General features: G+C 32.8%; 2 protein-coding genes across 3 annotated transcripts; both read left to right on the top strand.

Annotated features, from left to right (window-relative positions):
* The first annotated feature begins 5,882 nt into the window (after positions 1–5,882).
* LOC114421280 (ras-related protein RABA6b-like) lies at positions 5,883–9,047 on the top strand. Of its 2 annotated transcripts, none has more exons than XM_028387132.1 (2): positions 5,883–6,423; positions 8,358–8,954. In XM_028387132.1, the coding sequence occupies exons 1-2, from the start codon at positions 6,206–6,208 to the stop codon at positions 8,794–8,796; spliced, it is 657 nt and encodes a 218-aa protein (XP_028242933.1). In that variant the 5' UTR covers positions 5,883–6,205; the 3' UTR covers positions 8,797–8,954. The 2 variants fall into 2 exon arrangements, with proteins under 2 accessions (XP_028242933.1, XP_028242934.1); XM_028387133.1 differs by lacking the exon at positions 5,883–6,423 and adding an exon at positions 7,015–7,296 and having other exon boundaries at positions 8,358–9,047.
* A 1,564-nt stretch (positions 9,048–10,611) lies between these two features.
* LOC114421276 (golgin candidate 2-like) lies at positions 10,612–17,363 on the top strand. The gene is made up of 10 exons (XM_028387125.1): positions 10,612–10,873; positions 11,061–12,155; positions 12,692–12,802; positions 12,952–13,011; positions 13,532–13,589; positions 14,179–14,231; positions 14,431–14,520; positions 15,821–15,946; positions 16,290–16,337; positions 16,420–17,363. Exons 1-10 carry the CDS (start codon positions 10,820–10,822, stop codon positions 16,792–16,794), a joined length of 2,070 nt encoding a protein of 689 aa, XP_028242926.1. The 5' UTR covers positions 10,612–10,819; the 3' UTR covers positions 16,795–17,363.
* Positions 17,364–17,505: the final 142 nt, after the last annotated feature.

Raw genomic sequence — 17,505 nt, 5'->3', positions numbered from 1 at the left:
TCTTACGATCACTTTTTTTATTATTTTTAAAAAGGGAACTTTTGTTGGTTAGGTTTGGATTAAAATTTGAAAAAGTATCTTTTGCAAAATGTATAATAACAAATAAAATGTTGTTTCTAGAATAAAAGTATTTTTCAACTCTTCTATTTTTAATCTAAACATGTATTTATACTGTACTTTTAGTTAATGCATTTCAAAGAATAATTTTTTTATATAATAGTTATTTTTACAGCATAAAGTATTCGTGGGCAGATGTAGGCAGCTCTTTTTTTCCTTAATTACGGGTTTCCGTAAGTAGACATGTGGGAGGGTCAACTGTCTTTATTCTTTTTTCAAAAGGAAAGATTCTGTGGATGAACATTTATTTTTTGGACTGAATTATGTGGATGAACGTTACTTGTTGAAGTCAAAATACGGCATATGCAATGAACATTATTTTAAACTTGTTGAACTGCCTACCCAAGGGGAGGAGGGGCTAAAATTGAATGTAGCTATCAAAATACGGCAGGACGCATTAGCCAACAAGGGCAGCGAAGTAGAAGGAGGGGATTAAACCTAAAAGACTATAGAGAACGAATCAACAACACTATTAATCACCGTGAATATACGGCTCCAAATAATGGAAAGAACTTGCTGAAAGAGAACTGTGATCGTTTTCAAAAGTTGGGCATAGAGATAAAATAATAGAATGATTTTTTTTTTTATCTTAACCTTCTCATTTATTAGAAAAAAAAGTCTTAATTAATTTAAAGTTGGACTCAAAAGTAATAGAATAAAATTTAGTTGTAATTTGGATGTCAATTAATCCTATTCTTAACTACATGACTGCATATATAAAGGAAAAGTGTCAAAAGAAGAATTATATGTGGGTGCACTGTACTATACACGGGCATAATTAAACTCATAAAATAAAATATTAATTATCATAATCATAATTGTTATAAAAAGTAGAAACCCTTTTATGATATATTAGTTGAAAAATAGGCACTCCATGCCTTATGTCTTGTCTTTCTTGTTTTTTTAGTTAGATATAATTATAATGACATATTAAAAAACTATTAGACAATAATTACCTGTGATTGTGAGTGATTTTTACAAGTAATTAAAAGATAAATTATGAATAATAAATATGTATATTAGATGAGGTAATTATTTTTATTAATAGTTATAAATGAGCAACTCAATAAATGATAATATAAAATATTTCGTTTTTAATCTATTTCCGACTTTCTCTCGTCACGTCTTGATCTCGGATTCTCAGTCATAAATATAATTAAGCAGAAAACAGAAAACTACTTCCTTTTTTTTCTTGAATGACAGGTCTGATTCCTCAAAATAGTCCAAATAATTACTACTCATGTTACCCCCAAATCCAATGATATCAATTAGGGATCAGCATGTCATATATGGATTAGTTAATTTAAAATTAATGTTCTAAATAGAAATTACGTTATCAGCATGACTTTCTAATAAATTAAACTAATAAGTTAATTATATTATAAAATAATTAATGTCTTTATGTATAACACTAAAATTTCTAATTTATATTTAATGCACATATAAATTTACACAATAAATTTTATAACAATTAATTTTGATCTAATAATTAATTTATTTACATATATAAATTATAAATAAAATTCACAGATTTAATAAAAATTTGTATATGTAAAAAAATACATTATTAATATAAATCTATTAATGTATTTTTGGACCTTATTACAATTAATTTTGATCTAATATATATATATATATATATATAATAAAAATCATAGGTTTTATTTACAATTCATATATGTGAACAAATTAATTATTAGATCAAAATTAATTGTCACAAATTTTATTATGTATATTTATATGTACATTAAATATACATTAAAAAATTTAGTATTATATATAGCGACATTAATTATTTTATAATATAATTGACCTACTAACTTAATTGGTTAAAGCATTATGTTAATAATTTGAAAGTCACATGTTCAATTCATGATCATTACATGTGTTATGTTAGGTGTACCAGTAAAATAAAGGTGCGCCTAGCAATACCCTCAATTTAAACACCTATCAAACGAACCCAAACTTAAGAAGTCATTTTCTGGATAATGAGCCGATCCACACTCCGCTTGCTTACTCTGTGGCCCAGCTCCTTATAAGCCGTTAAAATAATGTAAGAAGAATATTGAGAATATAAATCCTTTGAAACATGAATAGAAAATAAAAAAAGTATAAGTAGTTTTGATATAAAAAGGGAAAAAAGGGTTAAACATGCTTGGGACCATCTCTCCAGATCAATTCACCGAAAAAAAAAACCCTCCAGATCAATTCACCGAAAAAAAAAACCCTCCAGATCACGCTCTGTTTCCTATAGCTATTTTAGTTAGGATTAATTTTAGTCTTATTTTTATTAATTTGTTCACTTAGGACTTTTGAGTGTTCTTTGTGTGTTTTTTGATTTCAAGGTGGTTTGTCACCAGATGATTTAGCTTTGGAACTTAAAATATAAAGACTTGGAGTGATTTAGAACCAAGGGAAGGACAATTGGGAGCTTGTTGGTAGAGGTGGCAAAATGACTGGCCTAAGCAGTCCATAAATAGGGACAAGATGCATTCTTAAAATTAAGGCGAAAAAAAAGAAGTCAACTTGAACAAGCTTGATATTGAATTGTGTGACAATTGAATTTTTAGGGTTAAAAATTATCATAATTTTAAATTTTTTTACATAATTTGTAATGATTTTTAACTCTTAAAATTCTCATATATGTTTAGATTTATTTCAACTAAATCCCAAACTAAAATTTGATACATTTTAATTTTATGAGGATAAATAATGTATTAATTTTTTTTATAAAAATGAAATTTGAATATTTTTATTTTATGAAGATGAAAATTATATTTTATATTTAATTAAATAATAAACACATTATTTACTTGAATTACATACCTAAAAATAATATAATTATCATAACTTATTAAAAAAAATACTAAAAAATGTTAAGATCTAAAAGTAATAAGTTCTTAGGAAGACTAAATTAGAGGGAAGATAGATGTAAGTGTGGGCGCGTGTGTAGGCATGCTAGATAGAAGCAAGTGTGAACTTTCAGTTATTGAGTTTTGTGTCCTGAAGTTCGAGAAGTGTGCGTGTGACGATCTTTTCAGTTAATCTAATAAGCCTAGGAGGAGTATCCTAAAGTTTGAAAACCAAAATAGAGAGATCTATAAGTTGAGTTTGGTTTACGGAAAATCAAACCTAATAATACTTCAACAGAAATAAAACCCAAAAATATGATAGGGGGAGAAATTTTTTCACGTGATAAAATTTTGATGAGTCAAATTTTATTTTAACATAAATAAACTGTGTGTGTGTTTTTATTAAAATAAAAATATAACAAATCATTTCAAAATTAAAAACACCAAAAATTAAAACAATAAGACCGTTTATTATAAGATAAAGTACCTGTCTATAAAAAATACTAAATCACTACCTTTGATTTTGCTGTATTGTAACTATTTGGCTATTCTTAGAATATTATAAAAAAAGACTATTGTAAATTCTAAAAGATAGTGAAAAACCCTTTCCATTTTATGTCTGTAGTTACAATGAAAACATAATTGAAGAAGTTAGTCACTTAGTTTGATGCTACTATCTTTTTAAATGTTGTTTGTTTGGATTAATTTGCTTCTATACTCTAAAAGTGAAACTGAGTAACATATAAAAGAATGAAATATTTTTTATCTTTATAAATTATCAAAATTTAATTTTATTCTCTTGTAAAATTATTTATCTCCTTTTAATTCTCGTAAAATTAAAATTCTCGGAAATCATAGACTACATGTGAATTGTCTGTCCACTTAAAGCAATGGATCTCCCAATAGCACTAGTATGCTCCGCCCCAAGATGAAATGGAATGGAATCAACACCCAATCACTACCCTTCAATATTTCGCAAGAGGAACCCGACCCAGATGGCGATTCGAACGCGTCGTTGGTTCTCCACTACGACGCCGTTCCGGCACCGACCACGGTGGCGCAAACCTGCGAGTCTCCGAGGGTGAGTCCAGGCGGAATCGAATCTGTTATGAACACCCACATCAAGGCCAGCCCAAGGCAGCATCATGTTGGGAAATTGAGGAGAGTAAACATGGGATATTTATATCAAAAAATCATGAATAATCACAGTAATTAATTTTACATCATACTTTAACTTAAAATCTTAAAATTATGAGTATAGTTATTAGAGTCCACATGTTTTAGGTTCTTGCATTGTCATTCACTCCCGAGATACACCGCTTGAGCCCATCAACAAAAAGATTTTTGATACAATAGATCCTCAAGATTAAGATTTTATTGTCGGTCATCATCTTGCTCAAACCGATCACCAAATCAAATCATTGATATCAGTTGTTGGTGGAAGAATTAAGAGGAATAAATATTTAAGAGATTTACACCAATAAATCATAAACTTAATGTTATATTTTATCTCAAAATCAAGATTCAAATTTTTAAGTTTACTTAGTTAGATAATATTTAACTTTTTTATTTTTAATGAATGTGTGATAATTACTCAAAGAAGCCTAACATAACAAATAAGTGTCCTGATATTACAACAAATAAAAGCCCCCCAATAAGTCTATACAGCAGCGCTGATCACATAAAAATCATAATTCCCTTGTTATCACCATAACCCAAAAACTACTGCCCACACGTACAGAACTCATAAATTAATTGCCTCAATTCATCATATTTAGACACAAACCGGGTTCCATTGACCACAGACACAGAGGTACATTTTTGAATGAATCAATGACAACATCCAGGTTGCAGCTTTCATTGTGAAATAGAATAGCGGATTAAGAGGGTATGCGATGGTGATACTGAAGAGGGGTTAAGAGGGTGGCATTGAAGAGAGTGAAGGCGACGGCGGAGAAGGATGATTTATTGTACTTCATTGTGTGAAAGAATGGGTTTTGGTGTTGCAGATTCTATGATTCATTTTTTTTGCTGCAACAAACTCTTTCAATTCGCATCTTTCTTATATTGTTTACAGTGGTGGGGGAGTTTTTTTAATTGGATGTGGATTGATTTGGGTTTGTTATGAGATTCTTGATCTGGATTGATTCTAGGGATTTGGGGTTTTTGAATCTGATTTTTTTTTCCATGTAATTTGTGGATATTTTTATTTCAGAAATTATATTCTTATACTTTTTTTAATAATTTATGACAATTATCATAAATTATATTTAAATGAAGTTGAGTTTCACTTGGATATCATCTAATCTAATTTTAAAATAAATAATTTTTTTATAGAAATTAAACTGAACTTTAATATATTTATATATATGAATAAAATATTTTAATTTATATAAAAACTGTTAATAAAAATTGATTATATTAAAAGGACTTTATGTTCTGGGGGGGCAGCTGGCCCTGTGTGCATATAGTTGGGTCCGTCTTGCTCTTCAGTAATTAACTGTGTACAAAGCTAGATCTTTCTTTCTTTTTTCCAATCCCTTTTTAATTTGATCATTACAACGTTACCTAACCACAAACATCTACGATCATCACTTGGAAAACTATATTTTCCAAAGAGGAGATATATAATTAGGAATCATTACCCTGTGCAATTTTAAACTACCTTAAGATGATTATGATCTAAACAACGTCATTCGATAACCAATCTGTTGAGTGATGTGCACAAAATAGTGTTTGCCAATCCTGAAAGGCCACATAAGCATGAAAATGCCAACTTTCTCATTGAAAAATTTGATGGGGACAGGTGGAACAACACCATTGGACCTTCTTTGAAGTTGGAGGCAAACCATGGTTGGCTTTTCCACTAGATTAATGACATCCACAGGTCTGGAGGACAACATAAAGGATTATTACTCATAATGTATTTTTTCAATGGTTTCACATGTAAATACTCAACACCCTCCAAAAACAATTCCATAGAATTGTGTAGTGTAGTGTCCCCTTTGTTTTACAATCTTAATATAATTTCTAACCCTATAAATATGATCATGACCTTACACCCTATTTTGACTCTCTTCCTTGCCCGAATAGCTCATGATCAACATTTTCTTTATCGTTAAGTTTTTTCTTCTCCTCATTAGTCTTGTTCCCTTTGAATTTCTTCTGTCCGGGTATTAGTAGAAAAATAAAGGCTTTAGAGGTGAAGGTAGAGATCAATAGATAAGGGTGATATTATGGCTGATGCATTTGATGAAGAGTGTGATTATCTCTTCAAAGCTGTTTTGATCGGAGACTCCGGAGTTGGGAAATCAAATCTGCTCTCAAGGTTTGCAAAAGATGAATTCCGGTTGGATTCCAAACCCACCATTGGAGTTGAATTTGCTTACCGGAACATCAAGGTTGGAGACAAACTCATCAAAGCTCAAATATGGGACACTGCTGGCCAAGAAAGGTTGGTATTTGGTAACTCCTTATTCCTCTCTTTTTGTTTTCACCACTTTCAATGAATGACTCTTTGTTGTCTCTATAATTGATCATCGCATTCAAGTTTTTATTTATTTATTTATTCCTTTTCTATTGCTTGTTCAGTTATTCCTTGGCATTGTTAGTCTCTGATCGTTGTTATTTATTTTATTTTTAATGTTTTGATGATACTCATTTTGTTTGCGCTAGATTCATTAGCTCAGAATAAGGTTAATTTATAGAATATTCTTTTGAGTTTGCAGATCAGAATTCAATTCCATGGTAGATCATACCACCATATATAGGACTTGCTTTTCAAACTGGGGTTTCAATTTCTGAGTGGGTGTCCAGTGGTTTGCTTAATCTATAAGATTTTAATATGAATTCAGCTCATTTGATCCCTTATCTAATCTGCACAAACATGTTGTCCCACTTTTAGCTATAGTTTTGTTAGCTAAGCAAGAATAGTTCTGCTATGTTCATAAAAAAAAAAAAAAAAGAATAGTTCCTGTGGTTGCTCTTGTTTATTGGCCAAAATAAAGAAAAACAAATAGGGAGGGAGGAAAAATATTTTAGCATTCTTTAAAGTGCAATGTTCATCAGTGATGATCTCATAGATTTGATAATTAAAAAACAAAGTCACGGCTGCCAAATGCCAATTGAGTACTGGTTTAATTACGTGGGGGAATGAAATTAGAAAAGTATTACTAGAATTCATTCAGTGGGACCCTGAAGACACTAAGATTATCATGATTAATGAATTCCATGCTTGGATTTGGATTTGTGAATACAGAAACTTGTTCACGAAAACGAATACTGCATTTGTATCATTCAAAAATCCAAAACGTATCCTCCCTCCAAGGTAGCTGCTTTATTGGAACCTCGCCGTAATTTCCTCCTTTTCCGTGGGTGCATGTAACTTTCGTTTTATTCTCTCCCGAGAAGTGCTTTTATTTCCCATCCCATAAAAAGGATAGTAATTAGTACTTACTATTTTTGCCTTTGGGTTACATGCGTACAATTTCCTTTTTTTTTTCTTTCTTCTTTATTGTTTTCTTTATTTCCTTGCACTTTTTTCAGCATGAGAAAAATAAGTAGAAAGTCCCCTACACACCCTAGCTGAAGGAAGCCAGATCTATTATGTAGCGGAGTTGAATAATGAACACATGTCACTGTATTCCATTAATTGATTTTAATGATGTGAATGAAAAATGAGTTAAAAAAGTATGGGTCACTCTATAGGGTTGGGTAAGTGTAGAAACCAAGTTTTTTTTTTTTCATTTGATTCATCATGCAATTCTATCTAAATAGCGTAACTATTAGGCGAGGCGGGTCCAGGACGTGGGCTTGTTCAACTTGTGTTAGAGAAAGAAACATGAAAGTGATTGAGAGAAAGGTAAATTGGCAATCAATGAGTCGGGTGTTGAAATGAACGCGAGGTGGTGAAGATTTCGGTGGCCAATCACATAATCAAACAATTTCTTCTTTCTAATTATAAATTTTTTTTGTTAGGCACTCCAAGGAGATATAGATTTGCCTTATTTACGTGTGCAGAGCTATCAATGCCTTTCAAAAACTAGTATATTCTTACGTAAGCTAAGGTGATATATGATAAACTCATGTGACAGTTCTGGAAACACCCAATTTCTTCATTTACAGGGCAAAATCTTGCATGGGCATCTAGTGGCGGAAAGTGCACATGTGAATGTGATACAATAACATGTCATTTGTATATGTAATGTAATTCAATCAAAATTCATGATGATAAGTTTGTTGGTTTTTAAAATAATTATTTTAAAACTCATTAAACTCATAATTTGGTTGAATTTTACCAAAGAATGTTGTGTCCCCACTAAAGAGTTTAATTTCAAGTTTTGATATATTTAATTCAGTCTAAAAACCATGGATATAATTTTGTTGCAGGTTTAGAGCAATCACAAGTTCATACTATAGAGGAGCCTTAGGGGCAATGCTAGTGTATGACATAAGCAGGAGATCAAGTTATGAGAATGTGAGCAAATGGCTACTGGAGCTGAGGGAGTTTGGAGGCGAGGACATGGTGGTTGTTCTGGTGGGAAACAAATGTGATCTGGATGGTCAATCAAGAGAAGTTGACAAAGAAGAAGGAAAAGGGTTTGCGGAAACAGAAGGATTATGCTTCATGGAAACCTCTGCTTTGAAGAATCTCAACGTTGAGGAAGTTTTCTTACAAATGATCACAAGGATTTATGACATGACAAGCCAGAAAAATTTGGCAGCTAAAATGGACGAGAAACCGATTAATCTTTTGAATGGGAAGGAGATCCATATAGCTGATGAAGTCACTGCAACTAAACAATCTAGTACTTGCTGTTCAAGATGAAGTTTTGGATTTTTGGGAGTAAAATTCATTCTTCCTATTTTCTCCACTTCCCTCCCCTTTACAATTTTCTTCTTCTTCTTATTGGCCTTCCAAGTAATGATTATATATACACAAAATTATAGTAAAAGGTAGTAAAACAAACACTTTTATAGTAAAAATGTGTTTCTAGACAAATCAATAGCGCACTTACGCGCAATTAAAAAAAAGAAGGAAATCCAGAATCGAATTTTGCCTTTGTGCTTCCCCGATTACACATGGACTCTTCAATTTGTAGAGGGTCGCATCATTTTAAGGTAAAAATAAAAAAGGCTAGTAAAACCCTTCAATTACTAGAAATAAAAAAAATAGTTCGTACTAGTATATTAATAGAACTATAATTATGGAACAAGAAGAGTTAACAATATATTTTTCAACTTATACTTTGTTATTGATTAAAATTTATTAAAGAAAAATCGAAATATTAAATATGAATCAAGACTCACTAAAATTTATAATTTCTATATTAACTAATATTAGTAGATAATATGTTTAGAAGAGTGTGTTACAAAATTACTAACATACTAACATATTTGTCTTGTGGAATTATGGTGACGGAAATCAATTTATCTACTTATTATTGTATATAGAAACAAGTTTAAACGACGTTAAAAGATTTTTTCGAGGTCAATTTCTTTCTGTCATCTTAAGTATTTAATGATTAATATATATTTAGTTTCTTTTCCCCAAGGAAAACATACTTGTGAGAAGTGAAATGAAATCATTCACCTGCTTTTTCAATATAATAGTCATAAAATACATAAATAAATTTACGGAATACCAATTTATTATTGCTATATTTACAAGTCCTTGCAATAACGTAAAGACTTTTTATTTTGACTGAGTAATAACGTAAAGACTAATGTTTTCGTATAAGTAGATGAGGTAACATACTAGTTTATTAGAAAGGAACCTTCTAAATTTATATAAAACTTGTGTGACCCTTTATTAATTTTAAAGTAGAAATATTATTAAACTGTTTTCTTTAAAAAGAAAAAGGAGTATATGAAAATTGAACTACTAGAATTACATTGTTCCTCAATAGTCACAGACATAAGAGTTTGGATTTGTAGTCACTTTCTTCCTGTTAATACTTTTAAGTCTACAAGCAATTACACCTTCCATGAGAAACAGTTAAAACTCAAAGAAAATGGATCCAATATTGTATGATAAATAACGGTAGCAAATAAAAAATATTGAATAATTAAGGAACACAAATGATGAACAAGAAGGCATCATCACCTCCAAACTAGAAATTGAACCAAAAATAGTGAATAGATTGAAGATGACAGCTCCAACACAAAAGAAACCAGCGCTTGTCAGCGCCAAAGTAATAGACATGGATTTTGGTAAGATGTCCCAACTGATGAAACTCTAACCTAAGAAGTGATTATTGTTGAATTAACCAAAATCATTCAATTATTTTAAGGACGTACAAGAGAGATGTAAATTATCCAATTAAACAGTGAATATAGTTTATTCAAAACAAGCAATAAGATACTTTTTGTGAATATTTCAAAAGTTATGGCCATAACTTGTAATTTTTTCCGGAGAGAGAGACTGGAGAACGAGGGATTTTAGTCTTTTTAATCTAGTAATGGAAGACCAATAAAATGAAGCCCACGGGCTTGTAGTATTGGACCTCAGACCTTCCTCTTCCTGGGCTCAAAAGACCTAGTAGCATTGAAGCCCGTTAGGTAGTTGTGAGGGCAAAATCACGGGGTAACGTCGAGTGGGACCGAAACTGAAGCAGTGTTATTCAGTCAACATTTATTGGCCCAACAAAACAAGTTCCATCACCCGCATGTCACTCTAACTTTCACTCTTCTTCCTTACATCACAGCTTTCATGGCGCTCTTCTTCGTCATCATGATGGATCTCTCTCTCAGAAAATCATTATCCTCTTCTGCACGCGCATAACTTCCTCGAAACGCTTCGTTTCGCTATACACGCGCCAATTGCCGCTCACATCTCGTCCTCTGAAACCATGTCGAATTGGATCTCCTCCAAACTTAAAGCCGCAGAGAACATTCTCCACCAGGCAAATCCAAATATAACAATGCTTCGCATTTTCTTTTCCCTTTTTTTGATTAATTATTATTGCATTCTCTAAATCCCTAACCTTAGGAGTTGTAATTTAAATTTAAATTTATAGCATGCTTCAAATTATTTTAGTTCTTTTCGTATTAATTTGTTTTTGCATCGCAATTGCGTAACGGATGGTTCAGATCGATCAGCAAGCGGCTGAATCGCTTCGCAAGAACGAGGATTTTCGGTTGGAGGAACCGAGCATTGATGCTCCCTTCAAATCAGGGAGCGGTGTGTCTCTGAAGGATCAATTGAAGAAGAAGCCATTAGAGAGCAATGAGTATCGTGGAAAATTGCGCAGTGATCCCAATTTTGATGGGCTTAAAGCTACAGCAAGTGCACCCAAACTATCTCCCAAATCTGGCCCTACCCTAACAGATGATGATTGGACTGAACTCCTAAGTGCACCATCACCTACTCAGTCTATAGCTTCTGCTTCTGGGGGCAATCACGGTAATGGGTTACCTGCACCGCGTGGTTTGGGCAGAAGCAGTAGTAGGAAGCAGAAGGGTTTGTCTTCAGGGTCATTGGCGACAGATGTAAAAAGGAATCCAAGAACTGGTAACAGTGGTCTGAGGTCCTTGCAGAAGTCGGACTCTGTCAAAGAAGTTAAATTGAGTAGAAAAGCCAGTGATGATGGGAAGGAATCTACCTCTTCGACTTCGACGGGGAGGAATTCTGCTGTTGAATCGGAGACAGATGGTAAATGGGGTAAAGGACTGGAGTATGCTGACAAGGACAGTTCTGAGAAGCTTGTGGTTGAGGAAAAGAGAAATGAAGAAAATCAGCACCATTTTAATTATAGGGACATTTCTCCACCAGAATTGTTGCAGGAAGACGACAAAACTTTGGCTGCAGAAACATTACTAGCATGGGGGGTGGATGAGGACCAAGAAGCTAAGATTGTGGAAGATGTTGATGGTAATCAATCGAGAAGCATGATACAAGGGAGGCATGAACTTAATTCAATATCTGATGATTTGAAAAGGGGTTCTCCTGTGGCTAGTGATGGAATTTCTGATTCAGATACAGATTCTGGTTCAACATCTGATTCTGAAAGTGAACATGAGAGGGAGGAAAGGAGAAAGAGGAGGGAAAGGATTCTGGCTGAGAAAGTAGCAGCTAAAGCAATAAATGCTATCAAGGAGCGGGAGAATATAGTGGCCAAATTAGAGGGGGAGAAGGAAAGTCTAGAGAAAATACTTGAGGAGCGAGCTAAACAACAAGCACAAGAGGTGACAATATGACAATTTAAGAACTGATCATTATCTTTGCTTTTTTTTTTTTTTTTTCACTTTTGTTGTATACTGGTTATGCTCAACATGGTGTCTACTGTAGGATAGGGTAGCGTCGGACAAATATCTGGATTTTTTTCCTGCTTGATGTTGTTGGTGATTTGGTGGAAAAATTAAAATGTCAAATTCCATAGGTAGTATTTGGCTTGCATACATAACAAAATGAAATGGTTATGTTCCGTTTTTCTCCTCTTGGTTTCCCCCTCTTAGTGGAATCAAAATGCACCATTATTTTTAATCTAATGTCCTGTTCTTTTTTGTTTTTAAAATGCACTAAACATAAAATAGAAACCATAGTTTATGTTTTATTTATCCTGTTCTAACAAGTCTACAAAAGCTACCATAATATAGGAATTTCTTGCAATGAGGCTGAAATTGTTTTAAGTTAACTGTTGGATAGATGAACAGCTCTGGATGGAACTTAATGCTTATGATCTATTGGTTATTTACCTAATCCTCATTGTTCCTTGCTCCAGGCTTCACAGCTTCAGAGCACTATGATGGAAACAATGGAAGCTGTTGAGTTAGAAAAGCAGAAACATAATAATACTAGAATGGAAGTTCTTGCACGTTTAGCTAAACTGGAGGTATGTTGATTTAACTTATTCAAGCCATTTGTTTATACCAAATATATGATAGTATAACTTACTACACCTTTCTGTAAATAATTTATAATGTTTTTGTTCCACAAATATATCTAGAAAAACTTGTTGATAAATGTCTGGATTGATTGCAGACTGTCAATGCTGATCTTGCAAGATCCCTTGCAGCTGTGCAGTGGAGCCTTGAAGTTGAGGTATATTTAGATTCTTAGGTGACTTCCCTCCACTTCACATGGTCCATAGAATGTGAATTTTGTATGTGGTAGCTAATATCTATTAATAATTATTGAATAGAAAAATATAGTTGCTGCTACCTCTCTCTTGATTTCCTAAAAGTAGCGATGACAAAATTAATAAGATAATTAATAATTTAATATGACCAATCTGACAGTCTCATGAAGCTGATAAGGGCCATGTGTCTCAAGACCTTATCCCTGTTACTGACTCCGATGGTGTCTAGAAAAATCTCCAAAATATTGCTGGAACTGAAAACTGAAAAACTAAACTGAATGGACCAATCAATTCCCTAAAGATGTTCTGATTGCAAATGTAGCTTTCAGAAGGATTAGAATAACTTCTGTATATTGAAATTGAATAAACCAAACAGCATGTTTTGCTTCAATTCCCATGCTTCCTTCATCCTTGAGTCATCCTCATATCTGGGAAAGAATATTAAATTATGGTGTGTTAACTTAAATACATTTTTTTTATCAGGTTAAGCAAGTATCAGAACTCAGACAGCAAATCAGTTCGAAAGAGTTGTTTCACGAAGGTACTGCACCTTTGCAAAGTTATTGACAAATTGTTTGATACATTATTTCATTCGAACCGATTATAGTGTCTTTTCGTGGGACTTGTTAACTACCTAGGTTTATACCTCATACCTGTCTCGTTTTAGTATGGATATTTATTAACCTTAAAGGTTAGTCTGCATTTTTAACAAAAATGGAAAAAGTGTAGTATAGTCGGACAAGGATAATGTTTAATTTTATTCAACATCATATACATGGTGGATTAATGATGAATTTGGGCATATTCAATTAAGCAAGAGACTGGCGAATATTCAAGTTTTGAAGATATTATGAATAGATGGTTAGTATGCGACCAAAGGATACATTTTAGTTTTGAAGTTGAAGCAAATTCGTGCTAAGCTGCTATAGGGATTTTTGGAACCATGTCTCTTGCCCGAAAATATCTCTGACAAAGAATATGTAGTATTACTGTCTTTCTGCAGTTCCTGGCTGATGATACCTATGCTTATCATTAATTTTGCAAATTGGCTTATTTAGTGTGCTGGAGTAGCTGAACTTATGTTGAAATGAGCTAATCTGTTAATAGATTGATCCTTTAATGTTTTGTAGAACTCAGAAGGCGAATGAAGAATCCTCGTCAAACTGGAGCTTCACAAAATCAAGTAAGTTATATAATTTTTTGCTGAAACTGGTTCATTGATACTTTGGTTTCTTTTGTTTAGTATTCCGTGCTTGGGACTTTAAGAGGAAGGTCTTTGGTATTGTATTTTGTTGGGTCTTGTATTCCCCTTTTAAACTTCTATGCTCACTATCTTTTAGATGGATATTCTTAAAATCTGTTTATCTATCCTAATGTTGTAGCTAGTTTCAAAAAGCGTTGAGTTGGAACGGGAAATCCATGAGGCAGAGCACTCTTTAATTAATAATAAAGTTGCACAGTTGCAGGAAAAGGTAAGGATTTAAACTTTGAACTTATGAACGGATCTATATTTGCATCTTTTTCCTTGAAGAGCTATGACATTTCAGATGCAATGTATTTCATGATTTAGTACTTTGCCTAGAATGTTCTATCTTGAAATTTGCATCTTTTAGTATTTTTCCTTGTTTTCCACTTATATTTTAGAAAGCAATTGCTGGAAGGATCAAAACAAGTCTCCTAATTAAATTACACTTGTATATTTCAGTTTCTTAATGATGTTCAAAGTCTTCGAATTTTTTCATTATCTGCCTCCTTTTTCTTGCTTTTAAAATTTACCCAACTATGTGCCCTGTTATCTGATGGTGATGGTCCAGTAGTCCCTTAGTTCTAGTTACAGGATCTTGAACAGTAAAGTCTGGTTGAAAAATACAAGATGTCTGACTTCTTCCTTTTGTTATTTGGCTAGCAAAGGTTGGGTAAGAGAGAACCCGACAATTTTCAAGAGTAAAAGTAGTAGATAACTTCCTGAAAAATTCGGCACAATAATCTTTTTTTGAACTTGGTTCTTCCTTTTTCCTTCACTGATAAACCTTGTTGAAAGGCATTACTTTAGTAACCAAGTTTGAGGTTGATTGGAAACTGTAGCATTAATACTATTTCCCCCATTTTGTGTCCTTTTTTTTTTTTTTTTACTTTTGTTAAAACTAAAATGTTTTACTTAGCTATAACTGGAAGTGAGCAGAAATCGTTTTATTTAAATCCATTACAAATGCTCAACTCTTGGACACATTTCCTACTTTTAAGAAACCCCTTCAATTGATTTTTTTAAAAAAATATATTGTAAGTTTTTAACTCAATTTCCGTTTAAATTAGAAATAATTAAAATATAAAAATGTCATGCTATTTTCCTGAAGCTTTGGTTTTTAATATCCATGTTTCCGATCTCACCAGGTGGAATAAGATTTTATTGTTGTATTGTGTCATAAATTAAAATTAAAAAAAAAAGAGAAAAAAGACTATATACTGAGAGTGTAAAATAATTTTTCACACTAATCAAATTGCAAATCATCATGCATGGTATGTTTGTTGACTTTTGCAAAAATTATCTTGTATGCCATACTAATGGCAATTTGTAATTGGATGACAGTGTAAAACTGTTTTACACTGTCAGTGTATCACCATTAAACTCAAAAAACATTCTTTATACCGGCATCATTGATATTTGCATTACTACAGATTTAAATGTATTCATTAATTTTTGCTTTGTGCATGTGAAGTTAATATGATTTCCTTTTGCTTTGTGAAATTATTTGATGCATTTTTACATCAAAGGCAAGGAAGCTAGAAGCTGATATTGAAATGACAAGGAAGGAGATAGAAGAGCCAACAGAAGTGGAAGTTGAGCTCAAGCGAAGGCTTCAACAAATGACTGACCATTTAATACAGAAACAAGCAAAGGTGCGTGTTTCATACATCCATTTGGTTGTAATTGTGTGTGAATGCTCATGGATCACTGTTTTAAATTCAGACTGGACCTGTCTGTCTGATCAGTCAGTCCAACAGGTGACTGACTGAACAGATTAGTAGATTGTTTAAAATTGTCCATGTCATCATGTGCAGTCAAACCCAAATGACCAACAAATTAACTGGTTGCAGTTTTCGGAATCCATCAGAGTTTAAGAAGTCCTACAGAAAATGTTTCAAAAATTCATTCAAATACAGCATTGGGACTTGACTTGTTTGTGTGTTTCTGGCCCCCTACCTATTCAACTTTCAAATAAATTATTCTGCTTGTCAACAGGTTGAGTCACTCTCTTCTGAGAAGGCAAGTCTTGTATTCAGAATTGAGGTATGCTTTCTACTGAGCCTACGACACTAATTCTTGAAATTGTGATATACTTGATTTTCAATTTTCATAATCAACTTGGCAGGCTGTCTCAAGGTTGCTGGATGAGAACATGTCAGCATCAGGTGCAGCAAACATGAATCCTGCCTCTTCATCAAGTGACTTAGAATCAGGATTGTGGGAGCTCTCCAATTCAAAGTTGAAGCCTATGCTAAAAGCCAGAATTCATTCTGGCAAGATACAGCTTGGATCATTGCTTCAACAACTTGATTATATTTTTGTGACTGGAGCACTTTTTCTGAAAAGGAACTCAACGGCAAAATTGTGGGCTTTGATATATCTTGTTTGCCTTCATTTCTGGGTGTTTTATATTCTTTTATCACATTCTAGCCCATCAAATGAGGGTAGATCTGGTGCCCAGATCTCACTGGAGAACATTAATAACACTGGTGGAGTATGATTGTGTTGCGATGTGTCTTCACTTATGTCATTCCCCGCAGTTTTTAGGAGGCCCTCAATACATTGGATATGTTTTGTGTTACGCCAGAGTATATCATATCATGCACCTGCAGTGGACATGCAGGAATGCCAGTACCAGACTATGACCAGTAAAATACAGGACTGCATGGCTTTCTATATCAATGAATTTTACATTTCTTTGACGTTGTGAAACTTCATTGGACAAGGAGAGACTCCACTAAAGAGGAGCAATGTCCTGCCATTTTGTATTTGACAAAATGGCTTATTTGGGATTGAGTTTTGAATGCTGATCTAATGAGAAGTTTTCGTAGCCTCGCAGGGATTGCAAGTTTAAGTAGCAATAAGTATTTTGTATGTACAGTATAGCAACAGATGTAAACACAGAATAAGCCTTTAATCAGTGAGTGACTTGAACAGCATTCGTAACCCCAAAGATGCCCCATGCAGTTTCAAAATTATTGTCTCTTGAATATTGTAGAAAAAGAAAGAGAATTCGTTTTTTTTTGTTGTTGTATACAATTATTAATAAATATTTATTCATTTGTGTAATGCATTGAAACCTCATACTAGATAACATTGCATATTAGGTCTATCTCATAGTCTAACCTTGGAGTTTATTCAATTTATATTCATGGGATATTACGTCGATTTAGTACCATGTATTAATAAACTCCATTAACATTGGTCTGTG

This window comes from Glycine soja, chromosome 8, assembly GCF_004193775.1.
Source record: "Glycine soja cultivar W05 chromosome 8, ASM419377v2, whole genome shotgun sequence".
Taxonomy (NCBI): Eukaryota; Viridiplantae; Streptophyta; class Magnoliopsida; order Fabales; family Fabaceae; genus Glycine; species Glycine soja.
Note: the sequence above shows the minus strand (reverse complement) of the source record. Positions and strands in the feature narration are given on the sequence as shown.

Excerpts from the sequence above, each read along its gene's own strand:
- LOC114421280 (XM_028387132.1), top strand. The coding sequence starts at position 6,206 with ATGGCTGATGCATTTGATGAAGAGTGTGATTATCTCTTCAAAGCTGTT. Across the intron at positions 6,424-8,357 it reads GACACTGCTGGCCAAGAAAG|GTTTAGAGCAATCACAAGTT; the intron begins GTTGGTATTTGG and ends ATTTTGTTGCAG.
- LOC114421276 (XM_028387125.1), top strand. The coding sequence starts at position 10,820 with ATGTCGAATTGGATCTCCTCCAAACTTAAAGCCGCAGAGAACATTCTC. Across the intron at positions 10,874-11,060 it reads CAGAGAACATTCTCCACCAG|ATCGATCAGCAAGCGGCTGA; the intron begins GCAAATCCAAAT and ends CGGATGGTTCAG. Across the intron at positions 16,338-16,419 it reads GTCTTGTATTCAGAATTGAG|GCTGTCTCAAGGTTGCTGGA; the intron begins GTATGCTTTCTA and ends TCAACTTGGCAG.